At 34.1% G+C, this 18,450-nt stretch overlaps 2 protein-coding genes across 2 annotated transcripts in view; one reads left to right on the top strand and one right to left on the bottom strand.

Moving 5' to 3' along the window:
• Positions 1-9,190: 9,190 nt before the first annotated feature.
• Positions 9,191-11,942, top strand: LOC110021418 (pentatricopeptide repeat-containing protein At3g53360, mitochondrial). The gene has a single exon (XM_020719901.1). It carries the CDS (start codon positions 9,191-9,193, stop codon positions 11,462-11,464), a length of 2,274 nt encoding a protein of 757 aa, XP_020575560.1. The 3' UTR covers positions 11,465-11,942.
• Positions 11,943-15,112: 3,170 nt separating this feature from the next.
• Positions 15,113-18,450, bottom strand: part of LOC110021516 (oxidation resistance protein 1) — a 16,795-nt gene continuing 13,457 nt past the window's right edge. Inside the window, exons 5-8 of the mRNA XM_020720041.1 lie at positions 16,258-16,321; positions 15,896-15,983; positions 15,688-15,772; positions 15,113-15,599 (exon numbers count right to left, since the gene is read on the bottom strand). Of these exons, the coding sequence (XP_020575700.1) occupies positions 15,516-15,599; positions 15,688-15,772; positions 15,896-15,983; positions 16,258-16,321 (321 nt within the window). The 3' untranslated portion in view covers positions 15,113-15,515. The remainder of the gene's footprint in view (positions 15,600-15,687; positions 15,773-15,895; positions 15,984-16,257; positions 16,322-18,450) is intronic.

Below are 18,450 nucleotides of genomic sequence, written 5' to 3'. Positions count from 1 at the left end.
TGTTAGATATGTAAAAGGCATGGGGGTTGAGTGGTATGCATGCAAATCTTGCTAATGATTAAAGGTGAAATTTCTCTTATCTTGAATGCAAAATTTATTTGTGAAAGATAATAATGCATTACACATGATTTTAATACAATCATTTATCATATGATCTAGTTGATTATATATAATTGCACTTCAAATAGTTAAATACAACTTACCATTTTGGTCTACATGACTCTCAACTCCTACAGCTCCCAACTTTGACCTCTATGACATACGAATATTATTTCAACTCACCACTATGACCTACGAGACCAACTACGGCTTACGTGACTTACAGCTCGTGCAACTCCCAATTTCGACATTTGTGGGCTACGAATGTTATTGCAATTCACCATTACGCTCTACGTGACTAACTACGGCTTACGTGGCTTACAAGTCTTGCAGCTCTCAACTCCGACTTCTGTGGCATATAGACATTATTACAGTTCGTACGACTCACACGACAAACTACGACCTACATGACTCACAACTCATAAAACTCCTAACTCTTGTCTCTATGGCTCTGAACTTTATTGGACCTTATTGATGTATATCAAATATGAATGTTATTTTTAGGATATTTTTTTATCTTTATTCATGTATTTTTTATGTTTTCATTGTATTTGTGATTTTAGATGCAGTGTACAAGTGATTAGACAAATTGGGATGCAAATGAAATGAAACAAACTCAAAATGAGTTGAACCGAATTGAAACGGTTGCTCGGGCACCCCATCGCCAGGCCTGGGCAGCTAAATACTAGGGGACAGCTAAACATGCACCCAGACGCCAATTCTATTGGTCAGAAGCAAGCGCTCGACACTCGAAACATGGGCCTAAGCGTCCAACGCCCATAAATTCATCCAGAGAAGGCAGAAAAAAGACGTCGTGATTGCAGCGCGTAGGCACCAGTGACCACCGTTTAGGCTCCACAGACCAATGCATATGTGCCAATTCACTTATTTTGGCAATTTTGGTGGTTCAGACACGACAATTTATAGAAAAAGCTATATATTTGACTTCAGCTGAATGAAGGGAGATCCACACGCGCAAGAGAATGTGAAGACTTGGAGAAACTCTTGAGTGGACAAGATAGACAAGTTAGGGGAGATTTCTGAGAGTTTGGGGGTGTGTAATCTTATTGTGACTTAAGAATTCCTTTTGGGAGAAAGAAGGGGAACAAATTTGTTAAGTTTATTCATTTCATTTTTGTTTATATGTCGAACTTTGTATTTATGAGATTATCATTCAGTTAAATCATGTTGTTGTTTGTTATAAGTACATGTAGAAGGTAGAATCTCTTCTTTTCTCCCTTGGATTGGGTTGTAGGAATGTTAAGTGAGAATTTTTTTATGTGACCATTTATGGTGATGTTTTAGCCTTTCAAGCATAATGTAATTTTAACCAGGCAAATTAAAATGTTAAAATTTATCTTAAAATGTTTGATATTCGAGAGTCTTCTTAGTGGAACAACTAGGTTGACACATAATAATATAGAGGAATAAGAATATTCCCTTCAGATTAGTGCAACCAAGTGCTTGATTTAGGGGATTAAACTTGTTTGATTGTCGCCTACTTATCGTGTCACTTTTCCACACTTGATTTCCTACATAACTAATTCAAAGGAGAATCTCTCAAAAATATGAATACTCTTAACTCTCTGACCTCGTCAGCTTAGGCTCTTTAAACTTTGATAATTTAAGATTAGTCACTTTAGAAAAAAATAATCAAAACTTCAAACATTCAAGCTAGGACCAAACTTATTAGACTAGAACCTTTTTCATTTTGGGATTTAACGCATTTCTTGTGAGATTGATACACGGAACTTAGTTGCACATATTACTTCCACAACAAATAAACTTACGTGATTTGTCAAGGCTTCGTCGCATTTGGTTCGTATCAAGTTTTTGGAGTTGTTGCTTGGAGATCTCTTCGCACATTATTATTTTGTCATTTTCACCGTGGTTTCTACATTCTAAACATTCAAACTAGGACCAAACTTATTAGACTAGAACCTTTTCATTTTGGGATTTAACGTATTTTATGTGAGATTGATACACGGAACTTAGTTTCACTTATTACTTCCACAACAAATAAACCTACGTGATTTGTGAGGGCTTCGCCGCATTTGGTTCGTATCAAGTTTTTGGCGTTGTTTCTAAGAAATCTCTTCGCGCATTATTATTTTGTCATTTTCATTGTGGTTTCTCCATTCTAAACATTCAAGCTAGGACCAAACTTATTAGACTAGAACCTTTTTCATTTTGGGAATTTAACGCATTTCATGTGAGATTGATACACGAAATTTAGTTTCACATATAACTTCCACAATAAATAAACTTATGTGATTTGCCGCATTTGGTTCGTATCAAGTTTTTGGCGTTGCTACTAGGAGATCTCTTCACACATTATTATTTTTTCATTTTCACCGTGGTTTCTCCATTCTATCTTGAATGATTGCTTTTTTAGACAACTTTGATGCTCTCGAATGTTATAGTATTCATCATTCCCCTGCTTGCCTTATGTCTGACTGATTCTTCCAGTGAGATTTGTATGAGGGTCAACAATATCAAAACAAATCAGTTAGCACCCAACTCTAAAAGTTTTGAATTCATGGGTTACTCTAACTTTTACAAGCAATACAAGTGTTTCAATCCCAATACAAGCCATATCATAATTTCAAGGCAAGTTATCTTTCAAGAAATTATTTTTCCATTTCAAAAACTATCAACCACCAAGAGATTCACATCACCTCCTACTCAGAACCCTTTGGTAGTGTTAGTACCTGCATCCATTCCGCAATCTCAAAAATCCTTTCCTACATTAACACCGTCAACTTCCAAATTGATTTCTCTACCTATTACACCTTTATCACCACTTCCCAACACAAGTTTACAAACCTTAGCTACAAACTCCACAAACCCAACAACACTTTCTCCTCGGACTCCTATCAAACATCCAATGGTAACAAGAATACAAAATAGACTTGAGATAATATTTAATCTCAATCACATAACAGTACTACCATTGGATCTTATCAGCTATAAAACAACAGTAAAAGGAAGTTTAAGAAAAGTTGATTGCCCTTATGAATCAAGGGACATGAATATTGGTACCACCACACTCCTCACAAATGTATTAGGAAGTATGTGAATATACAAGACTAAACTAAATTTAGATGGAACAATTGCAAGATACAAAACAAGACTAGTTGCATAAGGATATCAACAAGAGCATAGATTAGACTATCATGAAACATTTATTCATGTGACTAAATTCTCTATAATTTGTGTATATGTATTTCTCACCATATTAATGCATCGTCATTAGAAAATTATGCAATTAGATGTATCTAATACATTTCTTGATGACAACCTCTTAGAAGGTGAACATATGGCTCAACCACCCAGATTCAAAGATTCTTATTGTCCAAATCATGTATACTTATTAAAGAAATCAAAATATGACATCAAGCAATCCCCTCGTCAGTGGTTCAATACATTTACAAATAATTGAAGCAAATTGGTATTCACAGTAGCATGACTTATCGATTCTTTTCTATCACAATAACAATGACTATATGTATCTTCTAATTTATGTTGATGATATTTTGATCACAGTAAACAATCACCACATCAATACTCATCTTCTGCAACAGCTTCAAACCAAATTTGAAATTCGTAACCTGTGATTGCTTTCATATTTACTTGGAATACATGCAACACAACAAAAATATGGACTACATCTTAATCAAGCATACAATCCTTCTACTCTACATAGTCAGAGGATGTAGTTGACCCAATCAAACAAAATGATCATTGTCAACAAACATGAGTTGTGCTGTTCAAGGGAATCTTGTAAACTTGGGGTACATGTTTGTCTAATAGAACAAATTTGAGCCAACCTTAGCTAACAAAGAGTTTTATATTCTATTAAATTTATCATATGATTCAAAACTCAATTGTAAGAAACTATTAAGGAACATATGAACTACAATCTTAACCTTCATTTAATAGTGCCATTTGACTTCAAATTACTCGATCATAGGGATTTCGTCGTAGCAACCTTTTTTTTACCACACCGATAGATGACTCAAACCTCATTCTTAACGATGTATATTATTTTAGGTGTGAATATATCAATACACTCGATGTAATTAACATTGGCTTTTTATGATTTGAGCTTAATTATCAATTTTTCACTCTTGATAAACTATGTTGGAGGGTGAATTGCCCTAAATTTGTAGGTGATTAATGTTTTACTTGAATATTCTTAGCTTATTTGTTTAATAACTTGATTTTTAAAACTTGACTTAAAACTAATCCTTTTGATTGTGATTTGCATTCTATATGATCATCATCGGAGAGAATTTAACCTTTGAAAATATGCATTTATTAAAAATGTTTGCAGTTTGTCACTTCAATAATTATCAACACATTATTTTCTTCAACTCCAGTCTTCCTGAAGAAGAGAATCAAGCTAAGTAAGCCTTACAATCATGCCTCTACAACAAATTAACTTGTTCTAAGTTGTGCAAACTTAATGATTTGTATTTGACATGAAAAAGAGAATTTTTATTTCCTTCTTCAAACATTAGTGAATCTTTCAAGTATATTCACACACTTCTGGCGATTGCATACTTATCAATGCTGGATGATTTAGATTAATTTGACTTTTAACATGTATTATTTTCAGATCGTAAGCCAGGATGTTTAACATATTTGTCAAAGCACATGTGGGTTCTTTATTATAGTCTTTCTATGATTTCCTTCTCAGACAATCTCTTCTCCAAAGCAAGAGCGGAGCGAGATAATAATGAACAAAAAAGGGCAAACTCAAGAAGACAAAAAAGACTGGATTAGAAAAGTTATCGTGGAGCTATCTTCGTAACATAAGTCAGAGGAAAGTGACCCAAAATAAGTAGAACCATACTTAACCCGAACCAGTATACGAAATTGGCACCAAACTTTATCCTTAGACCCCCAATCAATCTAAAAAATAATTATCTTATATGTATAATCAAACAATTCTAAGCACTTGTAAGACACCAAGTCTTACTTTGCAATTTGAAATTGCATGAACTCAAAATTCTTACATTTCAATGAATTGAAACATACTTCCATAAATTCCATGGAATTTATGAGTTGTTTTTGACAAATTCGTAGGGACAAGAACTATATATTATCACTTCTTATTTGATTCCAAGGAATGGTGCCAATTAATTGACAATAACAATTATTTTTGTGAATTGGCATAATTAAATGTAAAATATTCTAACGGACGTTACATATGCTGCTAACGGGAAGCCACAATGTTGCTCTTTAAATCATGAAGGAATAGGTCTTTTATCAAATTATTTGTTTTTGCATTATCTTTTTGGAATGTTCAAATTTCCTTACAATTTCAAGTCAAATGGGAATTTTAATTAATTGATTTTTTTTTTTTTTTTTGTAATTTTCTCACTGTAAATTCTTTAAATTTCAGCATAAATTCTTACCGAATATTCAGGGGCATAATTTGTAAATTTAAATTTAAGTGGTCCTTTTGCATAAAAAGCATTGGACTCATATTCATTTTCACAAAAAAAAAATTAAGATAAATAAGAAAAATGTTGTCTGTTTTATGGCACTTGAAATATTCGTATTTATAAAACTAGCACGCGTGTGATTTTTTTTTAAAGTGCTGAACCGGTGCATTTACACGTGCCACGGATCAATAGAAAATTTGATAAAAGTCGAAAATTCTGGCTTGTTCAGCTGAGCTTGAATGGCTTCGGCTTGGCAGGGCTGGTTCGATCAATTGGACTTGGTTGGTGTTGTCAGTCGGCTAGGATCGATTGTCTTTGTGTCGGTAGGATTGCCTTGGTCGGTTGAGTTGGTAAGGCTGTCAACCTCTGATAACATATGAGGAAGCTTCTGAGCATCCCTGATATGATTGGGGATGTCGATGGGCTAAATTTTCCCTCGAGTCGGCTTTTTCATGTCATTTCGCTTGGATTTCTTTTTGTTTCTTTTCTTACCGAGCAGCTCGAAATCAATCATCTTCATAACTCGATCAGTTTTGGCCTTGTTTGTAATGACTCTGACCATTGACTCCCGATCGATGTCATGTCGTTGTTTCCATCAAGCCCCCTATCATTAAACCATCGATTTGATGGTGTTCTGCTGACATTTGGTTGTCTTAATGATGTCATAATTAATTGACCTTGGGCTCGGTGGATCCGTATTATTGAAACGCTCGATTTGACTATAATTATGACATTTTTGAAATTCATTTAACCTTCCAATTTATGCACTGAAAGGTTTCAGAAGTGATTTAAAATGACTTGATTTGACTCAAATTGGACCAATTTTAATTTCTTTGGGTTCGTCTCGTCGAGCCGGTCTGTTTGACTTTAAGTTTGCAAAAATCAAAATTTTAGATAACTCTTAAACAAAGTTTGAACATTTCTTACCCAAAAAATTATCTTGAAATTTGTGTCAAAGCTCGAGATTCATACGAGATCGTGGAAATTAGTTGGTGGCTTATCAAAGTTTAGCAGTCTGTTTGGAGCAGCTATAACTTATTAAAAAACAGTTGTGAAGCTACTGAATAATAATTATTTGATCAAAAAGCTGTGGTGACTATTACAATTTTTTTTCTTTTAAATCAGACCGCAGTTGAAAGATGTTACTGCACCTACTTAGAAGTGGTAGGAAAACGTAAATTTTAGCGGCAGTTTTTTGAAAAACTACCAAAACACGATTTACCCACCCAAACAATAAGTTTTAGATATATAATTGATACACCACCAACAAATTTTTATCATCCAACACGAATCTCGAGGCATGACATGAATCTTAAGATGATATTTAAAACAAGAACATTCAAATCTTATCCAGAGCTCCGATTTCAGCAAACTTATAGTCAAACTGACATGTTCAATGAGACGAACCTAATGATATAAAAACTAGCCCAATCGAAGTCAAATCAAGCCCAGATCAAGTCATTAAATCACAGTTAAAAGATTTATGAATACATTTGGAAAGTCAAACGTATGTCAAATATGGCAAGTTTCTACTCAAATCGAGCGGCTCGACAAGACGAATCCAACGCGCCAATGATACCTCCCATCGAGACATTGATCACTCAATTTTGACATCATTAAGACACTCAAATATCCATTAAACGTCATATGATCGAGGAAAACTCTCCGGACCGTCCGATCAAAATGATTCATAATCTTGTATTAATTGCACCCAGAACACTATAAATAGATTTTCATTCCTCTCAGAGTTTCATTCCTCTCATGAGGGGGATGAAGTCTAGAGAGAGCCTAAGGTCTTGAGGAGAAGATGCAACTCAACATCACCACCAATCGTCGTCGACCACCGCCGACCCCAGATGACCACCGCCGACCTTCGTCAACCTCCACATACCGTCATCAATCACCACCAACCAGACCACGTCAGTCGACATTGTAATCTAAAAAATATAGTTACCTTCTCCCGTCTGTGAGACAAGGGATTTCTGTAATTACAATCAATAGTGGATTTTCGCAACTAGGTCAGACCCCTTGGTTTTTCCCTAACGGAGTTTCCACGTAAAAACTTCTGGAGTCATCACCGCTTGTTTTCTATTTCATCTGTGTGTGTGCTGAATTTTCGTACAACGCTAAGACGATTGACCGTTACTCTACTGCCACGAATTTTCTAGCACACACTAATAATACATAAAAATTTGGTGATATGCATGTAAATGCCAGAAGAAAAAAAAAAAGAAACCGCGAATCCTACATAATAAAAATATAAAATAAAAATAAAAACATCCGAATGAGAAGTACAGCAACATGGACTCCATATAAGCAGACAGCACTAAAAACAAAACGCAGCCATATTAGCAATAAATATCTATAATTTAATTTAATAATAATGATATATTTCCTAAAATATATAATGATATAAAGATTGATTTAGATATGTTAAGACCTTAAATTATAACATAAGAAATTAATATTATATTTAATGTATTATTTCATGATTTTTTATAATCTTTTGATCATTGGTTATATTCATCAAAACTTCTTCATGCATGATACCCATTATAGAAAATAATAATTGTGGCTTTTAAATTTTAACATTTTAAAAGAAGGTTTACATAAATACCACTCTATTACTATCTATTTACATATAAAGACCTTTAAACTACATTTTCTTACATATATGCCATCTTGCTTATAAATCGAAAGGTGTATTCACTTTTTAAAATTAAAATAGTGGTGTTTTTTTAAGTTATATGTAGGGCTTTCAAAAAAGATGGTTGTTCATGAATAGTTCGTGTTCGGTTTGTCAATGAGTTCGTGTTCGATTCGTTCGATAAGTAAATGAGACAAACGTGAACAATTTTTTTTCGTTCCGTTCAATTTTTTTTCGTTCAGTTTGTTAAACGAATCAAACACGAACAGTGATGTTTTCGTTAGTGTTTAAATCGTTATTGTTCGAAATATAAAATAATTTAAAATATTTATATATAAAAAATTTTATGATATTTTAAAAAATTAAAATTTATAAAATATAATATATAATAAATTAAAAATAATAATATATTAATATACTATATTAGTAATATACTAATACAGATATTATATATTTATACAATATAGGTTATATATATTAATATCAGGGACGTCAAACTGGCTCGTCGTTTGCGAACAGCTCGTGTTTGGCACGTTCGTGTTTAAGAAATAAACACGAACAATTTCAAACATGAGCTTATTTTAAACAAATTAAATTCAAACGAACTGGACAGGAACACAAGCTCTGTTCGTTCGTGTTCGGTTCATTTACACCCCTAGTTATATGAAAGCTGTAGGTGGCATAAATGTAAAAAAAGGAAAATTTTAATATTAGATATGTAAACACGTAAGTATTAGGTGGTATGTATGTAAATTATTTAAAATAAGAATAATATAAATTTTCGTTGACTATTCATATAATTAAGTTAGAGTAAATTTGATGACTTTTTTTAATAAGATATCTTTAAGACATTTGGCGTGTAAATTAATCGAGGTCATTTTATTTTAAAAATAAAATCTTTTAATTATATGACAAGAGATTAATATAAATATTAAATAAAATAGGTGTTATAATTAAATAGAGTGGATTAATAAAAAAACGAAGAAAAAGAATGAAATTCAAATTCAGTAAGGTGCAACGGCTACTTTTCTCCACTTCTGCCCAGCCCTCCTTGCTATCCTACGCCGAGCTAAATGCCAATTGCTATTGCAGCGGCGAAGCGGCCATCATCAACCTCTGCAAGCAGAAGAACTTCGAAGATGCCATTTCTGTCTTCTACTCCCTTGAATCCAAAACTCTCGGCCGCAGCACTTACGCTAATCTCTTTGTGGCCTGCGCCCAGCTCAAGTCTATCCACCATGGCCGCCTTGTTCACCGCCACCTCTTTTCTTCCAATGTCATCCCTGATGTCATCCTCCACAACCATATCCTCATCATGTATGGAAAATGTGGGGCCATGGATGACGCCAGCCAGCTGTTTGACACTATGCGCGAAAGGAATGTTGTTTCTTGGACTTCCATGATTTCTGGGTATTCCCAGAGCAATAGAGAAACGGAAGCTGTGGAGCTGTACCGGGGAATGCTTCAGAAAGGCTTGGTTCCGGATGATTTCTCTTTAGGAAGCCTGATTCGATCTTCTTCAGGCCTATTTGATGGAGAGTTAGGAATGCAGGTGCATTCCCATGTCATAAAGCTGGGTTATGGGTCTGATGTTACTGTTCTGAATGCACTCGTAACAATGTATTCGAAAACAGAGAGAATTAGCGATGCATTTGTAGTGTTTCAGAGGAATACAGAGAAGGATTTAATCTCTTGGGGATCAATGATTGCTGGATTTGCTCAGCAAGGTCATGAATTTGAAGCATTGCACCTTTTCGGGGAAATGATTGGTGCAGGGGTTCATAGGCCTAACGAGTTTCATTTTGGGAGTGCTTTTAGTGCTTGTGGAAATCTAAATCTATTGAAGTATGGGGAACAGATTCACAGTTTATGTACAAAGTTTGGGCTTGAAAAAAACTCATTTGCTGGTTGTTCTTTGAGTGGCATGTATTCAAGGTGTGGAAACTTGAATTGCGCAAGGAAATCATTCTACCTGCTGGAGGAGCCTGATTTAGTTTCATGGAATTCAGTAATAGGTGCATTTTCTTCTGGAGGTTTTGCCGATGAAGCTATTCATCTTTTCTCAGAGATGAGACTTTCAGGTTTGGAACCAGATGATATTACCATTCAGTGCTTGCTTTCAGCTTGCACTATTCCCCAATCTCTATTTCAAGGCCAGTTAATCCATGCTTACTTATTCAAGATGAGTTTTTGCAGAAGTACCGCAGCCTTTAATGCCCTTCTAAACATGTATGCAAAATGTTCAGACCTGAATACTGCAATGAATCTTTTTGAAGAGATGAACAAAACTCGCAATTCTGTTTCCTGGAACACAATTTTAACTGCATGTTTACAGCACCAGCAACCACGTGAGATTTTCAGATTATCTGCACTCATGAGAAGTTCAAACTTTGAATTTGATAATATAACTTTAAATAGTATATTGAGTGCTGCTGCTGATTTAGCTTGCCTGGACATGGGAAATCAAGCACACTGTGTTGCTCTGAGGACTGGATTTGTAGATTCTCTGATGGTTAGGAATGGCTTGATTAATATGTACGCTAAATGTGGAAACTTAAGCCTTGCAGGAAAGTTATTTGAGTTGACAGGTAGTCATTGTGATGTTTTCTCGTGGAGCAGTTTGATTGTAGGCTACGCACAGTTTGGCCATGGAAGGGAATCTCTTGAGCTTTTCAAGAGAATGCAGAACTCTGGCATTCAGCCAAATCATGTTACATTTGTGGGGGTTCTCACAGCCTGTAGTCATATTGGGCTCGTAGACGAAGGGCTATATTACTACGACATGATGAGCACCATTTATGCTATTCGTCCCACGCGAGAACATTGTTCGTGCATGGTTGATCTGCTCGCTCGAGCCGGTAGATTAAGTGAGGCTGAAAGCTTCATTAACGAGATGCCAATTGAACCAGATGTGATAATGTGGAAGACTTTGTTGGCTGCCTGTAAAGTTCAAAATAATGTGGATATTGGGAGAAGAGCGGCTGAGAGTGTTCTGTGCATTGACCCCTACAATTCTGCAGCTTATGTTCTGTTGTGTGGTATTTATGCTACTTCTGGTCGTTGGGATGATTTGGCGGAGCTGCGAAGATTAATGAAGAGTTATGGAGTGAAGAAATCTGCTGGGAAGAGCTGGATTGAGGTCAGAGGAGAAATGAGTGGCTTCATTGTGGAAGACAGAAGACATCGAAGAGCAGAAGATATATATGGAATGTTGGAAGTTTTAGATTTTGATATGAGGCTTTATAACAAAAATATGTTAGACTGAATTTCTCTGACTCGCATTTTGGACTACCAGCAGCCTAGACAACCAGCAGCTTGGACGACATGTGATCTAAACAACTAGCAGCTTGGATGACCCGCAGCCTGGATAGCCCGTAGCCTGAACAACCCACAGCATGCACGACCGGCTGTCCGAACGACCCGTAGTCTGGACAATCCGCCACATGGAAGGCCCGTAACCTGGACGACCCACAACCTAGACAACGAGCAGTCTAAACAACCTTTAGCCTTGGCGACCAACAGCCTAGACGACCAACAACTTACAACCCGCAACTTGATGACCCGCAGCCTGCATAACCAGCAGCTTGGACAGGCTCGTAAATGCAAAATTTCAGAAACACCCCTAGCAAACCCCCTTATTATAAGGCTAGACACTAAGGGATATCAAACAATTGAAAATTCCATCAAATTTAATCATTTATAGCTCTGTATTTTTTTCTATAGCATTTGAGCGCATTTAATTATAACCTAACGATAAATCTATATAGTTTAGGCCTCAAATATAATACCGTATGAGAGGAATTGAATCCTATAGGACATGAGAATTGAACCTTTAATAGGAATACATGTATATTTAGGCTATGAGAGTTTCAAAATGATAGCATTCCGGAATCATACATCCTAAAATTTGACATTTTTTTTCATATAAATAGTAAAATTTATTATTTTCTTCGTTATGCAATTAGACAATTTAAGAATTTTGCTCCATCTAGATATATTTTTATGCTCAGTACTTTAAAAACACGTAGATATGTACATAAATTAGATGACATTAACATATGGGAAAGGATCAGGCTGCTACATATGCAACAATTATGTGGCTCATAGGGGAAAAGATTCTGCCAATTTTCCATCTGCTGATTTGAATTAGTTTGACTGTTAGAAAATAGTTTATGATTTATAACTACAGCTCAATGTTGGCAATTGCCCAATGGCTTAAAAGTCGGCCAATTGGGGCTGGCTGGGCTAATTGGAGCTGGTTGACTGGAGCGTAGACAAGTTCAATAGATTATTGGGACAATCTCAGTGCCTTAAATTACGAAAGAGAATTTCTGTCATACATTATTATTAATAAATAGGTATTTTTGCTTCCATAATATATATGTCTTAATTCTCAATTAATTTAATTTTTAATATTAATTTATTTACTTAGTAAACTTTCTCATTCTTAAGAGGAGATAATTTCAGCTCTACCTATACATATAGTGATGAATGAACACCTGATATTGGAGAGATGTGTAGATTTAGGGATGAGTCATGTAAATAAGATGAAAATAAAATAAAACTATTGCATATGACAGGCCATGTATATCATGCTCTTTATTATTATTTTGGACGGGCCAGCGCTTCAACATATTTAAGATTTATTTTATTTTATTTTTAATTAATGTGATATACATTTAAGCACTGAGCAATATTTTTTTTTTTTATTCATTGACTAATATCTAGAAAATTCATGACAATAGAGTAATAGATTATCGTCCTAGTGTTATATGAGAATTCAACACACACTCTGATAAGAGAAAATAACAAATAGAAATGCAAGAAGTTTTTACGTGGAAAAGACGGGATGGGAAAAAATCAAAGGGTTTGGCCCAGTTAAAGAGTTCCACTATAGAAAGATAATTACAGTAGCAACCACTTGTCCCATAGGCAGAAAATGGTTACTAGGTTTTCCAAGTTACAATGTCGACGCACTGATGGATTTGTTGCTAGGAATAAGTGTCGACCGATAGAGATTGTTAGCGTATGATTGGTGGTTGTTGATGGTGATTGGCAGTGAATGGCGGCGTTCGGTGATGGTTGACAGAAATTGGCGGTGATCATCGATGATCGGCAGTGATCGATGACGGTCATAATTGATTAATGACGGTCGGCGGTGGTTGATGGTGATCGACGACAATTAGCAGTAGTGGTGGTGAAATTTCGGCTCCTTCTCCAAACTTCAAGCTCCCCTCTTCCCTCATGAGAGGGGCGGTGCTCTATTTATAGAGTTTCGGGTGTAATTAATACAAGAATATAATTTCTTTGATTAGACGATCTGAAGAGCTCCCTTTGATCAGACGACATTTGATGGATATTTGAGTGCCTTAACGATGTCAGAATTGACTGATTTTGAGTTCATTTGATTTGGCTTGTCGAGACTCTTGATTTGACAATAAGCTCGTCAAATTTGACATTCATTTGACCTTCTAAATATGCTCAGAAAGTTTTCAAAAGTGACTTAATGGCTTGATCTGAACTTGATTTAGCACGGATTTGACTAATTTTGGTATCATTGGATCTGCCTCGTCGAGTTGGTCATTTGACTATAAGTTTGATGAAATTTGAACACTAAATGACTTGATTAAAGTTTGAATATTTTTTACTTAAAAATTTATCTCGAGATTCATGTTTTATTGAAGACGTTTTAAGATCATTGTCATCTTCAGAAAATATTAAATTCCGAAGCACTATAGATTTATCATAGTATTATTAGTGTATTACTTAAAAATTGACACGTATGCATATAAATATACAAGTTTCAGTAATATAAATATATATGATTTATGTGGCATGTATGTAAATATTTTAAAACTATTTTCATTTCCGTTAAATCTAGCATTCTCTTTCGTCTATTTTTCAAATTATCACTTAAATATCAAAATTCACAAGAAAACTCGAACATTTATGCTTCATTTTTTATCGATTTATTGATGTTTTGATCATGACATGCATATATCCGATTCATATAAATAATAACATTTCAAGTGATGTGTATTTAAGTTTTTTTTTTTTTTTTTGGAAAAATTATTCCCTTTCTTGAAATAAAAACTTGGAATAAATCGTTTATGGAGTGTAGTGGACGATATTTCATGCAGGGCCGTCATAAAAGCTTCATGTGTCATGTTCATGGTAACTTCATTTATATATATAATGAACTTTAATTTGGTTTGTTCGCTTAGCTAGCACACACAAGACTCTTGCTCACCAAGTGTTGATGCATATTATGTTTTCTGATCGCTCATCTGTGAGATTAGAAATAAGGAAAAAATTTGCGTACGTAAGACGTACGCATCGCTACGTACATAATAGAGGTTATATGTATGTTATATTAACATTACATGAAAGTTATATGGAGATTACAAGAAATATAACACAAATATAATATTGATATAACACCCATATAACCTCCATTATATACGCAGCGCATCTTACGTATGTAATTTTTTTCAGGAGCTTCTCTAAGGTTGTAAAGTTTCTTTTTTTCTTTTTATTTCAAGGATTCAATTATTTTATTTTATTTGAATTTAAAACAGATTAATATTTGATATTTTAATGTGATAATTAATATATTAATATAACTATTAAATCACTCAAAATTTACTTGTAAATACTGCTTATTTTCTCATAATTGTTATTCACCAATCACCATATTCAGATTTAAAGTCATCAAATTTATCATTTATACCATTACATTTAAAATAATATTATTAAATTTATTAATATAATAATTATAGTGAAATAATAATAATAATAATTAAATCTATAATATGAATAAAAATTAATAACCAATCATAGTAACTTGGATCAATTCATTCTGGTCAATGGACTGATTCTCTAAAATCTGCTCAAAACAACTTCATATTATTTCATAGAAAAAAATCAAGCTAGCTACTTCTGAAATGTCAAAATTATACTCCTTATATTACTGTCAAGAGGATGACAGTTTTTGTGTACACATGCTTTTCTTTATATTTCACTGATGATATCCTCTGACACTCCAATAACTCTGATTGGTTATATAGAGATCAAACTAACTAGATATTTACATCAGCTTCACATGAACCAGTTACAGTGAAACTGGGTTAGACCCAAAGTTGATGATTGGGTTAATGTTCGTACCGAAGAGAAAACTTAGGTGCGCCAGTAAATGAGTGTAGCACAAGTGTTACATAATTAGAGATATATGTGTTGCACTTGTATTCATCTCAAAATAAAGTAAATATAGAACTTTAAGATTCATCCTGACCTGAAAATTTTCGTCATGAGTCAATTTACCAGCTCCAGATCCCGGGCTTCTCAGTTCGAGACAAAGTTAACATCTCTTCATATTTTGAAGGGTAAACAAAGCCCCATAACTGCATGTAAGTTGAGCTCCAGTATGCAAAAATGAATTAATATTGTTTTGATAGTAAGAAAAAATTGCAAATATTTCTATTAATTTACCTCAACCTCCTTCACTTTGAAGTCCTCAGAATGTGCAAGGCATGGATTGCCGAATGTCTCTGACTGATAACTTGAACCATTTAACCTTCCAAATTAAGAAAAAAATTTAAAAATCAAGATTAATATTAAAGTATGAGATTTCTATTAACTCATACTTCTTGGCCATGGAGAAAATAGAGAAATAATAAGAGAAGAAGGTGAAGCTCACAAGTCTACATCCAAGTATAGTGCGAAGTGGCCACCTCCACCCATAGCAAAATAATCCGGAGAGCAGAGAGTGAAATAATGATTAGCACCTGAAAGTTTGGGATTCAGATGTATTTTCCTAACACTGGATAAATTTGCAATTTTAAAGTTTAATCTTTAAGAGGACGGTATGATGTTTCAGTTGATTTATTCAATTTTTTTCCCAATAGCTAAGAAGGAAATTTCATCAGAACAAATTATTACAAATAAAATTGCAGTAAAACTACATCAAAATTGGTAGATTAACCGAGGCGGGTCAGGAAACACTAACTAGTGATATTTTAAAATCAGAAGTAAACAAGAAGAGAAGGGCAATCTGACTACCTGTGGGGCGAAAGATAATAGGGCTGTCATAAATATTTGTGAAAACAAAGCTACTATTCGTCCCCTGCTCGAGTAAAAATACAAATTAATAGGGAAAGCATAGCACTAATGTGACTAAAATGGCAATGGTGAATGAAATGATGAAAAGTTCATGGTAGATGTTCCATGTTTTTCTCATAATCAAATGAAAAAAATGGGGGCATTTACATATATATACCACACAATTTTTATGTATTTATATATCTAACACCTAAAAATTCATATATATATATATATATATATATATCGTTTTTTTAACATATATTGCAATGTAGATAAGAGTGTACGCATAAATATAATCATATACCTAAAATTCAAACTTTCTATGCGAATTTTAAATGGAGGTTAATATGCTGAACTGAGCTCACTTGTTGAATGGGCCCATCTGTTTAAGTGACTGCACTGAGCATCTTCCATAGTGGTGACCAAGCCTTCTGAACAACTTTCATAGATGATCATCATTACTAAGAAGGGCACAAGTTCGAAAAGCACCGCCTAAAATCAACGCCACATTCTTATTGTCAAGACATCATGGATGTGTGTCCTACTGCACTAAACACATATTTTTTTTTACTATTCTCTCCTCTTAGAATAAAATGAAAGTCAAGACGAGAAATAGGAAACCTGGATTTTTTCCCATAATCTCTCTCTCTCTCTAAAACCATAGCTTACCAGAGGTCTAAGTTTAACATACAATTCCTGAGGCCTCCTCTCAAGCCTAATATCCATCACTCTTTCATCTCTTTTCCACAAATTGTATGCACTCACGAGTATTACAGGACCCTCTGTTCTAAAATGATTCAATAGTGATAAAACTTTACATATGTCAAACTTGCTATTATAAATATCAAAAACATGATATAATATTTAACAATGGTACACTAAAAAAACACACATAAAATAAAAAAAATGCAAAGTTAGCTTCCTACTTACTGAAAAATAAAAAATATTTGTTAAAACGTAACACAAACTTAAATAAATAAATATTTTTAGAGAGGATTAATGCTACATTTTTCTTATTGTTAAATTTTGAGGAAGAAGAAGTTTATCAATAGAGGAAGCTCTCAAACTGGAGAAAATTTTCCGTCTGAAAATCACACATCCGTACGATCAATTACTGGGTGTCACATCTTTATACATCACATCGGCGGACGACTTTATGCAGGACAAAATATTTTTTTCTCAAATTAGGTGTTATGGTATGGTTCATATATCATATAGGGACGGACGCTGGAACGAAGCGGGGTGGAAGAATCAGTCTAAATCGGGAAGTTACGTTATGTGGGTTGGGGGTGCGGAGGCAACGCCCCGCGGTACGGTACAAGAGGTAATGTTGTAATTACATATTGTACTTAGAATTTACTTTTGGTTTATAAATGAGTTTGTTTGTAATCCCGGGAGGTATCCCTGAATTCTGTAACCCTTTTCTGAATATTAAAAAGAATCGCCGCTCTGCTCCCGAGGACATACGCATCTTTGCAGAACCTCATTAAATCTCTGTGTGTTCTTCTGGATTTGTGTCGATTCTTATTTTTTCTTCGCCCTAATTTTTTAACAAGTAGTATCAGAGCGAGGTTCTAGGCAGAGAAGAAAAATATCGGCGCAGAGGACGAGGAAGATTTGGAAGAGAATTTCAAATCACTAAGTTCGATCGTATTTTCAGAAACTTCATTAAAAAGTTTATCAAAGTAACTCACTCACCTATGTTGAATATCTTTTTCTAAGAAAAGTATTTTTTGATTTTCATCTTTAATACATTTTACTTGAGTTAAATCTTTACTTTTCTTTTCACTTTGTTTGGTTAGTTTATACATATATTTTTCACCCTCCTTAGTATCTAATCTATTATAAATATCATTAAAAGCAGAATTTTTTACGTCACAGATTGTTCTTTTAGACTCGCTGCGGGCCGTTTGATATTTTTTTCAGTTCTCTAAGCTTTTACAATTAAACCAATTTTTATAACATAATTTCTTATATTTTATCTTTCCTTGCACATTATTATTCCAGCACCAACTAGTTTTATTTGTAAATATTTTTTTTTTGATTCTCCAAGAACAACTTTTGCTACTTGTTTAATAGTGTTTGTTATTTTATCCCACATCACATTTGCTTCTTCATGAATATCCCAAATTTTGAAATCTTGAATTTTAC

This window comes from Phalaenopsis equestris, unplaced genomic scaffold (genome assembly GCF_001263595.1).
Source record: "Phalaenopsis equestris unplaced genomic scaffold, ASM126359v1 Scaffold000134, whole genome shotgun sequence".
Taxonomy (NCBI): domain Eukaryota; kingdom Viridiplantae; phylum Streptophyta; class Magnoliopsida; order Asparagales; family Orchidaceae; genus Phalaenopsis; species Phalaenopsis equestris.
This window is presented reverse-complemented; position numbering and strand designations above follow the sequence as displayed.